Source organism: Archocentrus centrarchus, unplaced genomic scaffold (assembly GCF_007364275.1).
Source record: "Archocentrus centrarchus isolate MPI-CPG fArcCen1 unplaced genomic scaffold, fArcCen1 scaffold_30_ctg1, whole genome shotgun sequence".
NCBI lineage: Eukaryota > Metazoa > Chordata > Actinopteri > Cichliformes > Cichlidae > Archocentrus > Archocentrus centrarchus.
Window position 1 is genome coordinate 2,880,682 of NW_022060259.1, and position 14,142 is coordinate 2,894,823.

Genomic DNA, 14,142 nt, shown 5'->3' on the forward strand with positions numbered 1-14,142 from the left:
AGGGAAACACAATTCAGCAGGTAAACAGAGACCTCTGAGAAAAATAAAGACTCTGCATCAGTGGGAAAGTCTGACTTTAATCTTTGTAAATTCATTTCTTTACTGATGACTCTCTGCTTTCTGTTCAGAGTTTGATGATGTCAGGCTGGTGGGAGGAGCCAGTCGCTGTGCAGGAACACTGGAGGTGAAACATCGGGGATTATGGAGACAAGTGGACTACTCTGACTGGACCATGAAGGCAGCAGCTGTTGTCTGTGCACATCTGGATTGTGGCTCTGTTCTTACTTTCAAATGGAGAGTGCAGACCCACACATCTGTGTGGAAGATTAATCCAGACTGTGTTCAGTCTGGATCTAGTCTGATGGCGTGTGCAACATTATTACATGATTCTGTTCTAATTGTGGATCTCAACTGTTCAGGTGAGCCCATTTGTGACACAATCATGTTTGACATTGAAGCACCAGCTTTCTTAGCTGATGGTTTCCAGCTCCAGCTTCTTTATCTGCCACTATAACAGACACCAATGACCTACTGGCCACAACTTTCATCTGCTCTGATCAGCAGTTTCTCCTCACCCTAAGCAGCTATTTAAATGAACATGGTTATATCATTGGGTTTTATTCTGGTTAATTAGTCTTGAAGGAACAGAATAAAGAAATCTGCAGATGATGATCTTGTCTGATCTCTCTGTGTGATCTTCTCTGATCTCTCTGTGTGATCTTCTCTGATCTCGCTGTGTGATCTTCTCTGATCTCTCTGTGTGATCTTCTCTGATCTCTCCAGACTCTGTCAGGCTGCTGAATGGTTCCAGTCTGTGTTCAGGCAGACTGGAGGTGAAGTCCAACCAGAGCTGGTCCTCAGTGTGTGAAGCTGACTTTGACCAGCAGGATGCAGAGGTGGTCTGTAGGGAGCTTGGCTGTGGGCCTCCTTCGGTCCTCCAGGGGGCGCTCTATGGAGAAGTGGAGGCTCCGGTGTGGAGCAGAGAGTTCCAGTGTAGAGGCCATGAGTCTGCTCTCCTGGACTGTAGAAGCTCAGGCTCAGCTAGAACCAGCTGCTCACCTGGCAAAGCTGTTGGACTCACCTGCTCAGGTAGAAGACGAGCTGCAGCTTTGATTTGGTTCAAACTCACTTTATTCTGTTACTGATGACTCTCTGCTTTCTGTTCAGAGCCTGTCAGGCTGGTGGGAGGAGCCAGTCGGTGTGCAGGTATACTGGAGTTGAAACGTCTGGTGGAATGGAGACCAGTGGATTACATTGACTGGACCCTGAAGGCAGCAGCTGTTGCTTGTGAACATCTGGACTGTGGCTCTGCTCTTACCTTTGGATTGAGACTGCAAAACTCCACATTTGTGTGGAAGATTAAACCAGACTGTGTTGATTCTGGATCTGCTCTGATGGAGTGTGCAACATCAGATTATTCTCCTTTCATCCTGGATTTCACCTGTTCAGGTAAGCCCATTAGTGACATAATCTGTGTCATCATCCATCCATTCGCTTCCACGAGTCCTGTTCAGGGTTGCGGGGGGGCTGGAGCCCATCCCAGCTGTCATAGGGCGAGAGGCAGGGTACACCCTGAACAGGTCGCCAGGGCCAACACAGAGAGACAAACAACCTTTCACGCTTTCATTCACACCTATGGGCAATTTAGTGTAGCCAATTAACCGAACCCCAGTAAGTGCATGTCTTTGGAATGTGGGAGGAAACCGGAGTACCCGGAATCGAACCCAGACCTTCCAGATGTTATTCTAACTGTGAGGCAGCAGTGCTAACCACTGCACCACCGTGCTGCCCATCTGTGTCATCATGTTTGATTAGTTAATTAATGCACCAGGTTGACACATCCACCAGCTTTCTTAGCTGATGCTTTCCAGCAGCAGCTTCTATAACTGCCATTATAACAGATACCAGTGACCCACTGGCCATAACTTTCAGCCACTCAGATGCAGAGGTGGGAAGAAATGAAGTACAAATACAGTATTTATTATTCTGACTACTTTTTACTTTTACTCCCTACATTTTTACACAAATATCTGTACTTTCTACTCCTTACAATTTCAAAACTTATTTTAGGATTAACGCACCCGGGCGAAGATTTATTCCCCATCACTGTCCCTTCAAACATTAAACCAATCTGAGCCTAAATGGAGGAACAATAACACATAAAAGCCGATCATACTGTATCTCCTCCATCACCGCAGGTTATCGCATAGAAAAGAGATGAAAGAGGCAAAACCCAGATAATTTATGCATCATTTATTGTGCTGTTCTCTGGGGTTGCAGTGGGCCGGACCAAGTGCAGATGTTTGTAAGTTGTGGTCGTGGTACTTCAAGATTTAGCTAGCTCTACAGAAGAGGAGCATAAAGGGAGTAACATGCTGCAGGTAATTTCAAACCTGCAGAATCCACTTTAACCCCTGATTATACTTTTTGGCTCAGTTTCCCGTACAGGGATTATGTCTAATCCTGGACTAAATGCTTTTTCCGATTGTGGTGTTCATTGACTTTTTCCTTTTAGTCTAGGACCATGCTTAATCCATGACTGGGAAACCGGCTGTTTGTGTTTAGGTGTGGAGGCAGAATCACCCTCTACAATGTAGGTGACAGAAGACAGAGCTGCTAATAAATTTCTTTCCACTGTTCATGTCCTAAATGACAGATTCAAGCTGAGTGCATTCATTAGGATTAGAATTTAGACTAGAATAACTTTTGTATTCCTGTGTAATAATTTTATTGCTGTATTGATATAGATCAAGGTTCAGTTAGCTTTGCACAAAATAAAAAGAGCTACTTTTAGTTTCTTACTTTGAGTACATTTCAGAGCCTGTACTTTCACTTTTAATTGAGTAAAAAAGTTGACTCAGTAATTGAGCTTTTTTGGATTTTTTTAACTCAAACATGTTCCTTTATTGAACCTGTTAATGTGGGCTATTCAACGATAAATCAGACTCTTTCCCAGAAGGGTTATAATAGTTTTGGATTTTACATTGTAGTTCAGTTTGATTTTGTTGTAACTTTTTTTCTCTAATTCAGTTAATTTCACTTCACTTTTAGTGGGTTTGGCTCATTTTAATTGGTTTTTATTTTTTGTTTAACACTTGGTTTTAGTTTAGTTTTCATTAGTTTAGTTTTTCATACTTTGTCAGGTGCAACAGTAGTTATTGTGTAATAAGACCTCAAATTATACCATTAAAAATAAATTGTATTCAACAACCAACTGTTCACAAGATGGCAGCATTATGTGCTAAATGTGTATAACATTAAGGACACACATGAACATCATGAGACATCAACAAGGAGCAACATAAAGAAAAATCCAATAAACTTAAACTCCCAATAAACTCTTATCTCAAAAATATGTATCTCGAAAATTGAAAAATATTCAGAAAAATATTTATCTCATAAATAACTGAGGAATAAATTGGAGTGCCGAGCAGTAGATGCAGCTCCAGCTTCAGTGCAGCAGATTAACATCAGCTCCGTGTGGTTTAAAACATCAGAACACAGAAACATTAGAAATGAGAACAAACTGAACTCTGAGGATCTGAAATAAATAAATAAATAATAATAATAGTAATAAAATTAATAAAAAAAATAATAATAATAATTTCCACTTCCGGCGCCGCGCGAGCAGGCAGCCAGTTTCAGCAGCTCCGCACTAATTCCGTGTTTTTTCTCATTTTGTTTAGTATTAGATGTGTTTTTGTGTTTCTGTATCTTCTGCTCTTTTTCCTCATGATGGAGCAGACTTTTTTCTGGAAAACTTTGTTTTTATTTACCCTTTTTATGGTGTTTATGTTTGGAGACTGCGAGAGTGGCCACGCTCCTATTGTTTACTCTCGGGACCAGCTGATCTCCATCGGGCGCTCCGCTGTGCCTACTCCTGCTGAACGACTCGATATTCCCCGCGAACTGAGAAGGAAGAGACGCGGGAGACGTGCGGGCATAGGTCGTCGTTGCCAGGGGAGAAGGTACAGGCCCGTCATCCCGTCCATCATCATGGGAAACGTGAGATCTCTTCCCAACAAAGTGGACGAGCTGGCGGCGCTAACGCGACATCAAAGGAGCTACCGGGAGAGCAGCCTCATGTGCCTGACGGAGACGTGGCTAACCGAGCTAACCCCGGACTCACACATAAACATGGACGGCTTTCATTTGATCCGTGCCGACAGAACCAAGGAGAGTGGTAAGAAGAGGGGCGGGGGTCTGGCTGTGTTTGTAAACGATAGATGGTGCAACTCCAGACATCTAACCATCAAAGAGACGCTCTGCAGTAAGGACATTGAACTGCTCGCTGTTGGTATGAGACCGCACTATCTTCCTCGGGAGTTTTCACATGTTATTGTGATAACTGTGTATGTGCCGCCCTCTGCTAACGCTGCTGCAGCCTGCGATGTCCTCCATGCTACTACCAGCAGACTCCAAACACAGCACCCACAGGCCCTCTTTCTGATCTCAGGGGACTTTAACCACGTCTCCCTGTCCTCCACTCTCCCCACCTTCACCCAGTATGTCACCTGCCACACCAGGAATACCAACACACTGGATCTACTGTATGCCAACATCAAGGAGGCATACAGCTCATCACCTCTGCCTCCCCTGGGGGGCTCAGATCACAACCTGGTTCATCTCCAGCCTGTGTACAAACCCTTGGTACACAGAGAACCAGTTGTGACACACACAGTGAAGAAATGGTCTGAGGAGACTGAAGAAGCTCTGAGAGACTGCTTTAGCTCCACTGTGTGGGAAGAGCTTTGTGCCCCTCATGGGGAGGACATCGACAGCATCACGGACTGCATCACTGATTACATCAATTTCTGCGTGGAAAACACTGTGCCCACCAGGAGGGTACGGTGTTTTTCAAACAACAAACCCTGGATCAACTCTGAAATAAAGGCTCTCCTGAAGGAGAAGAAGAGAGCCTTTAGATCAGGAAATAAGGAGGAGCTGAGAGCCGTGCAGAAGGATCTGAGAAGGAAAATCAGGGATGGAAAAAACATCTACAGGAAGAAGATGGAGGACCAGCTACAGCAAAGCAACATCAGTGGGGTTTGGAGGAGTTTGAACTCAATTTCAGGCCACAAACCAAGCCCTAGGGTTGTGGGAGACTTAGAGTGGGTTAACAACCTGAACCAGTTCTTTAACAGGTTTGACCAGCCACCCACCCCTCCCCCAGCCCAGTCCCCCCTGCTGTCAGCCCCACCATCTTTAATGACTGCCAACCTTTCTTCTTCTTGGGACCTCACACCTCTCAGCTCTCAGCCATCACCCACCCCCTTCACTTCTGAGGACTCCATCTCACAACCCCCATCCCCCACCTCCATCTTGTCCCTCTCAACTCATCATGTGAGGAAGGAGCTACGTAAGATCAAGGTGCGAAAGGCTGCTGGTCCAGACGGCATCAGCTCCAGGCTTCTGAGGTGCTGCGCAGATCAGCTGTGTGGCATCATGGGATACATGTTCAACCTGAGCTTGAAGCTGGGGAAAGTACCACAACTGTGGAAGACCTCCTGTGTGGTACCGGTACCAAAGACCAAACATCCAAAGGATCTTAGCAGCTACAGGCCGGTAGCCCTGACATCGCATCTAATGAAGACCCTCGAGAGGCTGGTCCTCAACCATCTACGCCTCATGGTGTCGTCTTCGTTGGACCCGCTGCAGTTCGCCTACCGGCCTGGCATCGGGGTGGATGACGCCATCATCTACCTCCTGCACCGAGCTCTGACCCACCTGGAGAAGCCTGGAAGCACTGTGAGGATCATGTTCTTTGATTTCTCCAGTGCTTTTAACACCATCCAGCCAGGACTTCTGAGAGACAAGCTGGAACTGTCAGGAGTGGACCACCACATCTCCGAGTGGATACTGGACTACCTCACTGACCGCCCACAGTACGTGAGGACACAGGGCTGTGTCTCTGACAGGCTGGTCTGCAGTACGGGGGCCCCACAGGGAACTGTGCTGGCACCGTTCCTCTTCACCCTCTACACTGCAGACTTCTCCATCAACTCCCCATGCTGCCATCTGCAGAAGTTCTCTGACGACTCTGCCATAGTTGGCCTCATCACAGGTGAGGATGACTCAGAGTACAGACAGTGGACTCAGGACTTTGTGGACTGGTGCCAGCGGAACCACCTCCTGATCAACGCCGCTAAAACCAAGGAGCTGGTGGTGGATTTCCGCAGGCGCAGACCCACCACACGGACACCGGTGAACATCCAGGGAGTGGACATTGAGATAGTGGACTCTTATAAGTACCTGGGTGTTCACCTAAACAATAAACTGGACTGGACTCATAACACTGATGCGCTCTACAGGAAGGGTCAGAGCAGACTCTACCTGCTGAGAAGGCTGAGGTCTTTTGGAGTGCAGGGGACACTCCTGAAGACCTTCTATGACTCTGTGGTGGCATCAGCCATCTTCTATGCAGCAGTATGTTGGAGCAGCAGCTTGTCTACAACTGAGAGGAAGAGGATAGACAAGCTCATCAGGAAAGCCAGCTCTGTCCTAGGATGTCCTCTCGACTCAGTGCAGGTGGTGGGAGACAGAAGGACTCTGACCAAAATAACATCACTGATGGACAAGGTCTCCCATCCCATGCATGAAACTGTTGCTGAGCTGGAGAGCTCCTTCAGTGACAGACTGCTGCATCCTAAATGCACAAAGGAGCGTTACCGCAGATCCTTCCTCCCAGCAGCTGTAAGACTTTATAACCATCACTGCTCCCAACAAAAACCACAATAGCCTACACAATGTAGGATAATATATAATAATAATAATAATAATATACTGTAAATAGTCCGGCACATCATGCACATTGTATATAGTGTTATTATTATTAGTAGTATTAAGGTTAATATTGTTTGTTGATTTTATATATATTCTTTTCTTAATAGTGTGAATTATTATATCTTTATTTATATTTATAATAACTGCGGCTGCTGTTACACCCAAATTTCCCCTCTGTGGGACAATAAAGGCTGTTTCTTCTTTCTTCTTCTTCTTCTTAAATAATAATTTTAAAAAAGGAAAAAAAGTGGGGGGCCCTATTCACATACTTCAAAAATTAATGGGACAGGTTGGCCAGTTTTGTTTAGATGGGGCACAGGGCATTGCCCACCCATCGCTGCCAGATCAAACCCCACTGAGACCTCATGTCTCCACCACCATGACCCTTAGTTTGGCCCCCGCAGTCTGAGTATGTACGGGTCAAATTTAAGGAGGAAAATCTCTGTTTTGTTTAGTAATCTGTATGAAAGGCATTCCAGTGCAGCTAGCCTTCCTAGTTGGTTATACCATAAAGTAATGGGTGGAATAGAGGTGATAATTAGTTCACACCCCAACATTAATGCAGTCTGGACCCATTCAGCGGTGTTGGATGGCAAATTTAGATTTATTATCACTGTACACAAGTATACAACAAAAAGTACGTTCATAAGACCCATCAAAGAAGAATGCAAACAACAGAACAAACAGGGGGAGGCAGGTGTCTGCGGTCCTGCAGCCGTTATACAGGCGCTACCGTAGCAGGGAGGGAAAGCAAAGTGAAAAAACAATAGGATAGGTGAGGGAAAAAAAATCATCTGACATTTTGCCCCATAATCAGGGGCACAGTATGAGGTTGAAAAACCTCTGCATAGTAAGCACATACAGCATAAATGCATGGAAAAGCAACAGGGTAGCGCGGGGCAGGGGGAGCCAGCTGAGGCGAGAAGTCCAGGATACTGTGGAGCCTTCCAGCTGTCCTTGACTAAACAGTTCCTGATAAGAGTGGAATAATGTTCAAATGTTTAAGGAAAGATGAATAATTTTGGAGAGAACTGAATTTCCTTTTGTATAATTGATTTGACACATTTGTAAACTACTTTCCAGAAATCCTGTGCTTCGGGGCAGTTCCATAGCATGTGGATCAGTGTGTCCGTCTCAGTCTGGCATCGACAGCATTTAGGTGATTGTATAAGGTTTGCCCTACATGGTGACCAATATACTCTATGCAGTAGTTTGAACTGTACTGTCGGTAACATTTTTAAAGGTCTCCATGTTCCTTTTGGCCGAAAAGTCCAACCCCACTGAATCCAAAGTTTCCACTAAATCACTGGGATGAACATGTTCCAGTGCAGGCTGTTTATTAGACATCTTAGTTACACAAAACACAGACCAAGACCAAAACACAGACAGTAACATAGTTGAGACTGAGAAATACACACACACACACACACACACACACAGAAAGATGCAGGAACAAAAAGAGTAGGAAGAGAGGAAAGGACTGTAAGTGAGTGAAGTTAAAAAGTAAGAAGGGAGAAGTAAAGTACAAAAGAGTGGAAGAAAGTAATGAGTGAAAAAAGTGAGTAAGAAGAGGAGAAAGAAAAAGTAGAAGTCCAGAGTTAAACAGAGTACAAGAAAGCAAAAAGCCCTCCCGGGAGTGAGAGCCTTGGAGCCGCTGCAAAGGTGATAGAGGAAGAGCAAAAAGTGCGCTCCCTCCCAACTTTACCACTTTTATTGCCTTTTATTGCCCAAACTCACACCTCCCCCTGCTGTTATCAGGACCAGTGGGCATAGAAGGATGCTCCCAATTCACTATGTACCATACTAGTTTGATCCTCATGCAATGGCTCCATGACTTGTTCTCTGGGGGCTGCCAAAACAACCAACTTTCCCATGTGAAAACACCTCCCACCGGAGCACTACCTACTTGACCTTCACACTGGCAATACTGTGTCAAAAGTGCACTGTGTACAAAGGTGAGCCTCTAAATATGAATGAATGCAGTTCTACTAGTGGAAAAAACCCAAGGCCCTGGGCTAAGCAGGCCTCAGTCCTTTCCACTCACCTAAAGCATGCAGTGTTCCAGTGTGTGAGCAACAATATAGGTGACAAATAATACATAATGTGACCATTAATTCAGATTAATATAGGTACTAATAAATGATATAGTAAAATACCAATATCAGATGATATAGATATCTAACATTCCCCCTTTTGATACCTATTGGTATCAATACACAATATTTTTATCAAAACAAGAGTAAATATTTATTGAACAAGGTGAACATTCAAAACATTGCGTGAGCTGGTTTTCTAATATTATCTTCGCAAGCTTCAAAAATTACCTAATCATATAAGTTCCACCCCAAATCTCCTCACTCATTTGGTGTACACACCCAGGATGCGGGAATACATTTTTCCCCATGCCAGAAATCACCTTCAGCATTAAACCTTACCAAACAGTGCATCTCTGCAGCTTCTCTCCTCCTGCCATCCCCCCAAAACCCCATCCCCATAGAGTCGGTGCCTGCTCCCAGACCACCAAAAAACAAAGCTAAAATCAGCAAAAAAATATTTAAGCATACAAATTCAAAAACAATAAATAAAACAGCTTCATCAACTGCACCAAAGAATAAAACAATTAAATGTGGATTATTAAACATTAGGTCTCTCTCTTCCAAGTCCCTGATAGTAAATGATTTAATAATTGATCAACGTATTGATTTATTCTGCCTTACAGAAACCTGGTTACAGCAGGATGAATATGTTAGTTTAAATGAATCAACACCCCCGAGTCACAGTAACTGTCAGAATGCTCGAAGCACAGGTCGAGGAGGAGGATTAGCTGCAATCTTCAATTCCAGCTTATTAATTAATCAAAGACCCAGACAAAGTTTTCATTCTTTTGAAAGCCTGACTCTTAGTCTTGTCCATCCTAATTGGGAAAATCAAAAACCTGTTTTATTTGTTATTATCTATCGTCCACCTTACTCAGAGTTTCTGTCTGATTTCTCAGACTTTTTATCTGATTTAGTGCTCAGTTCAGATAAAATAATTATAGTGGGTGATTTCAACATCCATGTAGATGCTGAGAATGACAGCCTCAACACTGCATTTAATCTATTGTTAGATTCAATTGGCTTCTCTCAAAATGTAAAGGAGCCCACCCACCACTTTAATCATACTCTGGATCTTGTCCTAACATATGGCATAGAAACTGAAGACTTAACAGTATTCCCTGAAAGCCCCCTCCTGTCTGATCATTTCTTAGTAACATTTACATTTACTTTAATGGATTACACAGCAGTGGGGAATAAGTTTTATTACAGTAGAAGTCTTTCTGAAAGTGCTGTAACTAAGTTTAAGGATCTAATTCCTTCATTGTTATGCTCTTCAGTGCCAACACAGTGCAGAGCAGCTACCTAAACTCTGCTCCCAGTGAGGTCGATTATCTCGTCAATAGTTTTACATCCTCACTGCGTATAACTTTGGATACTGTGGCTCCTCTGAAAAGGAAAGCTTCAAATCAGAAGTGCCTGACTCAATTCACAAATATAATTCACAAACGCACAGCTTAAAGCAGATAACCCGAAAGCTGGAGAGGGAATGGTGTCTCACTAAATTAGAAGATGCTCATTTAGCCTGGAAAAAGAGTTTGTTGCTCTATAAGAAAGCCCTCCGTAAAGCTAGGACATCTTACTATTCATCATTAATTGAAGAAAATAAGAACAACCCCAGGTTTGTTTTCAGCACTGTAGCCAGGCTGACAAAGAGTCAGAGCTCTGTAGAGCCGAGTATTCCTTTCACTTTAACTAGTAGTGACTTCATGGATTTCTTTACAAATAAAATTTTAGACATTAGAGAAAAAATTATTCATAACCATCTCAAAGATTTATCTTCATGTTCGGCTGCTTTCAGCACTGCTGGTATTTGTTTAGACTCTTTTGCTCCAGTTGATCTTTCAGAGTTAACTTCAATAGTTACTTCCTCCAAATCAGCAACATGTTTATTAGATCCCATTCCTACTAGACTGTTCAAAGAAGTCTTTCCAATTATTGATGCTTCAATCTTAAAAATGATCAATCAGTCTTTATTAGTTGGCTATGTACCACAGACCTTCAAGGTGGCTGTAATTAAACCTCTGCTTAAAAAGCCATCACTTGACCCAGCTGTCTTAGCTAATTATAGGCCAATCTCCAACCTTCCTTTTCTCTCAAAGATTCTTGAAAGAGTAGTTGTAAAACAGCCAACTGATCATCTGCAGAGGAACGGTTTATTTGAAGAGTTTCAGTCAGGTTTCAGAATTCATCACAGTACAGAAACAGCATTAGTGAAGGTTACCAATGATCTTCTTAGAGCCTCTGACAGTGGACTCATCTCTGTTCTTGTCCTGTTGGACCTCAGTGCAGCTTTGATACTGTTGACCACAACATTTTATTACAGAGATTAGAGCATACTATAGAATCAGAATCAGAATCAGAATACTTTATTGATCCCAAAGGGAAATTACTATTGTTACAGCTGCAACCGTTTCATTTAAACGAGTAAACCTAAAACACAATAACATACACTAAAGGCATAAAAGTATAAAGACTAAAGAGATATTTTGACTATATACACATCTAAATCTATACACATATGAAAATTGTGAGTGCAAAAATTTTAAATAGGTTTCATTATATATATATATATGCACAGTCCTTTTTTGTACAATGTATAAGTGTATGTACAATGTATATGGAAATTTAAACAATTTTATGTACAATTGAATACTGATAAGTGAATGACACTGATGAACCACAATGTCACCTATTAAGGGAGGAGTTATAGAGTCTGATGGCCACAGGTAGAAATGACCACCTGTGGCGCTCTGTGGTGCATTTTGGTGGGATGAGTCTTGCACTGAATGTGCTCCTGTGTCCCATCACTGTGTTGTAGAGTGGGTGGGAGCCATTGTTCATAATGGCCTGCAGCTTAGACAGCATCCTCCTCTCCGACACTGCCATAAGCGAATCCAGCTCCACTCCCACCACATCACTGGCTTTGTGGATCAGTTTATTGAGTCTGTTGGCGTCTGCCGCCCTCAGTCTGCTGCCCCAGCATGCAACAGCATAGAGGATGGCACTCACCACCACAGACTCATAGAAGATCCTGAGCATAGTCCGGCAGATGTTGAAGGACCTCAGGCGTCTCAGAAAATAGAGGCGACTTTGGCCCTTCCTGTATAGGGCATCAGTGTTCTTAGCCCAGTCCAGTTTGTTGTCAATGTGTACTCCCAGGTATTTGTAGTCCTCAACGGTGTCCACACTGACCCCTCCGATGGACATAGGGGCCACCAGTGCCTTGTCTTTCCTCAAGTCCACCACCAGTTCCTTTGTCTTTGTCACATTGAGCTCTAGATGGTTCCGCTTGCACCATGTGACAAAGTCCTTCACTGTCCTCCTGTACTCATCCTCATCACCCCTGCTGATACATCCAACTATTGCAGAGTCATCAGAAAACTTCTGAAGATGGCAGGTCTCTGAGCAGTAGCTGAAGTCTGTGGTGTAGAGGGTGAAGAGGAAGGGAGAGAGGACAGTCCCTTGTGGGGCTCCAGTGTTGCTAACTACTCTGTCAGACACACAGTGCTGCAGCCGTACATACTGTGGTCTGCCAGTCAGGTAGTCAACAATCCAGGACACAAGGGGGACATCTACCTGCATCGCTGTCAACTTATCACCCAGAAGAGCAGGCTGAATGGTGTTGAATGCACTTGAGAAGTCAAAGAACATGACCCTCACAGTGCTGGCCAGCTTATCTAGGTGAGCATAGACTCGGTTTATCAGGTAGATAATGGCGTCCTCAACTCCCAGGCGGGGCTGGTAGGCGAATTGGAGGGGGTCCAGAAATGACTGGACCATGGGCCGGAGCTGATCCAGGACGAGCCTCTCCATGGTCTTCATTATGTGGGAAGTCAGTGCCACTGGCCTGTAATCCTTGACGTCAATGGGTCGCGTCATCTTCGGGACCGGAACGATGCAAGATGTCTTCCACATCACAGGGACCCTCTGAAGATCCAGGCTCATATTGAAGACATGGTGCAGTACTCCACAAAGCTGGGTGGCACAGGCTTTAAGCACCCTGGGGGAGACCCCGTCAGGGCCTGCAGCCTTGTTTTTGTGGAGTCTCCTAAGTTGTCTTCTCACCTGGTCAGCAGTGAGACTAACTGTAGAGGTGGCGGGTGGGGGAGGGGTGGAGACGTCAAGAGGGCCATCACAGAAAGGAAGCAGGCTATTGTGAAGTGTGGGGGTGGGTGGGGGTGGAGTGGACTTCTGGAGACCGGCAGCAGAGCTGTCTGGACGAGGGATGACAGAGCCTGCAGTGTCAAACCTGTTAAAGAACAGATTTAGCTCATTGGCCCTGTCTACACTGCCCTCCATTCCCCTGTTGTTGCTGGTCCTGAAACCAGTGATGGTTCTTATTCCACTCCATACCTCCCTCATGTTGTTCTGCTGGAGTTTCAGCTCCAGCTTCCTCCTATAATTGTTTTTAGCCTCCCTAATTGTTGTTTTGAGTTCCCTCTGGATCGTTCTCACCTCCTCCCTGTTGCCAGCCCTGAAGGCCTTCTTCTTATTGTTGAGAAGTGCTTTAATGTCCTTTGTTACCCACGGCTTGTTGTTTGGGTAGCATTCTACAATCCTGGTAGGAACAATGGTGTCCTCACAGAAGTTAATGTAGTCTGTGATGCATTCTGTGAGCCTGTCGATGTCCTCTCCATGAGGCTCACAGAGTGCCGGCCAGTCTGTCACCTCAAAGCAGTCCTGCAGTGCTTCATAAGTGTCGTCAGACCATCCCTTAATTGACCGTGTGGTCACAGGCTGACTTTTCACCAGTGGCACATAGCGGGAGCTGAGCTTCACCAAGTTGTGGTCTGACCTCCCTTGAGGGGGGAGGGGGGAGCAGCTGTATGCATCCTTAACATTAGCATACAGCAGGTCCAGTGTTCTCTCCTCTCTGGTGGGACAGTTCACGTACTGGGTGAAGTTTGAGAGTGTCTTTTCCATGGTGACATGATTGAAGTCACCTGAAATTGCAATAAGGGCAGTTGGGTGTTGAGTTTGTAAACACGCTAATGTTGAGTGAATGACGTCACACGCCGACGTCGGGTTGGCAGAGGGGGGGACGTAAACAGCCACAATAATAACATGGGAGAACTCCCTTGGTAAATAATATGGCCTCAGTCCAACAGCTCAATATCCGGGCAACCCACACGTTCCTTGATGGTAATGTGGCCAGGGTTACACCAGCGGTTATTAACTAGAACAGCTAGCCCTCCTCCTCTGCGCTTACCGCTCTCAGTGTAGCTCCGGTCAGCTCGAATAGTTTGAAAACCATCAATGG

At 44.6% G+C, this 14,142-nt stretch overlaps 1 protein-coding gene across 1 annotated transcript in view; it reads left to right on the forward strand.

The window, feature by feature from the left end:
• Positions 1–14,142, forward strand: part of LOC115776288 (scavenger receptor cysteine-rich type 1 protein M130-like) — a 216,784-nt gene that overhangs the window by 48,327 nt on the left and 154,315 nt on the right. The window contains exons 9-11 of the mRNA XM_030723904.1: positions 129–419; positions 784–1,089; positions 1,168–1,449. Coding sequence (XP_030579764.1) covers positions 129–419; positions 784–1,089; positions 1,168–1,449 — 879 coding nt within the window. The remainder of the gene's footprint in view (positions 1–128; positions 420–783; positions 1,090–1,167; positions 1,450–14,142) is intronic.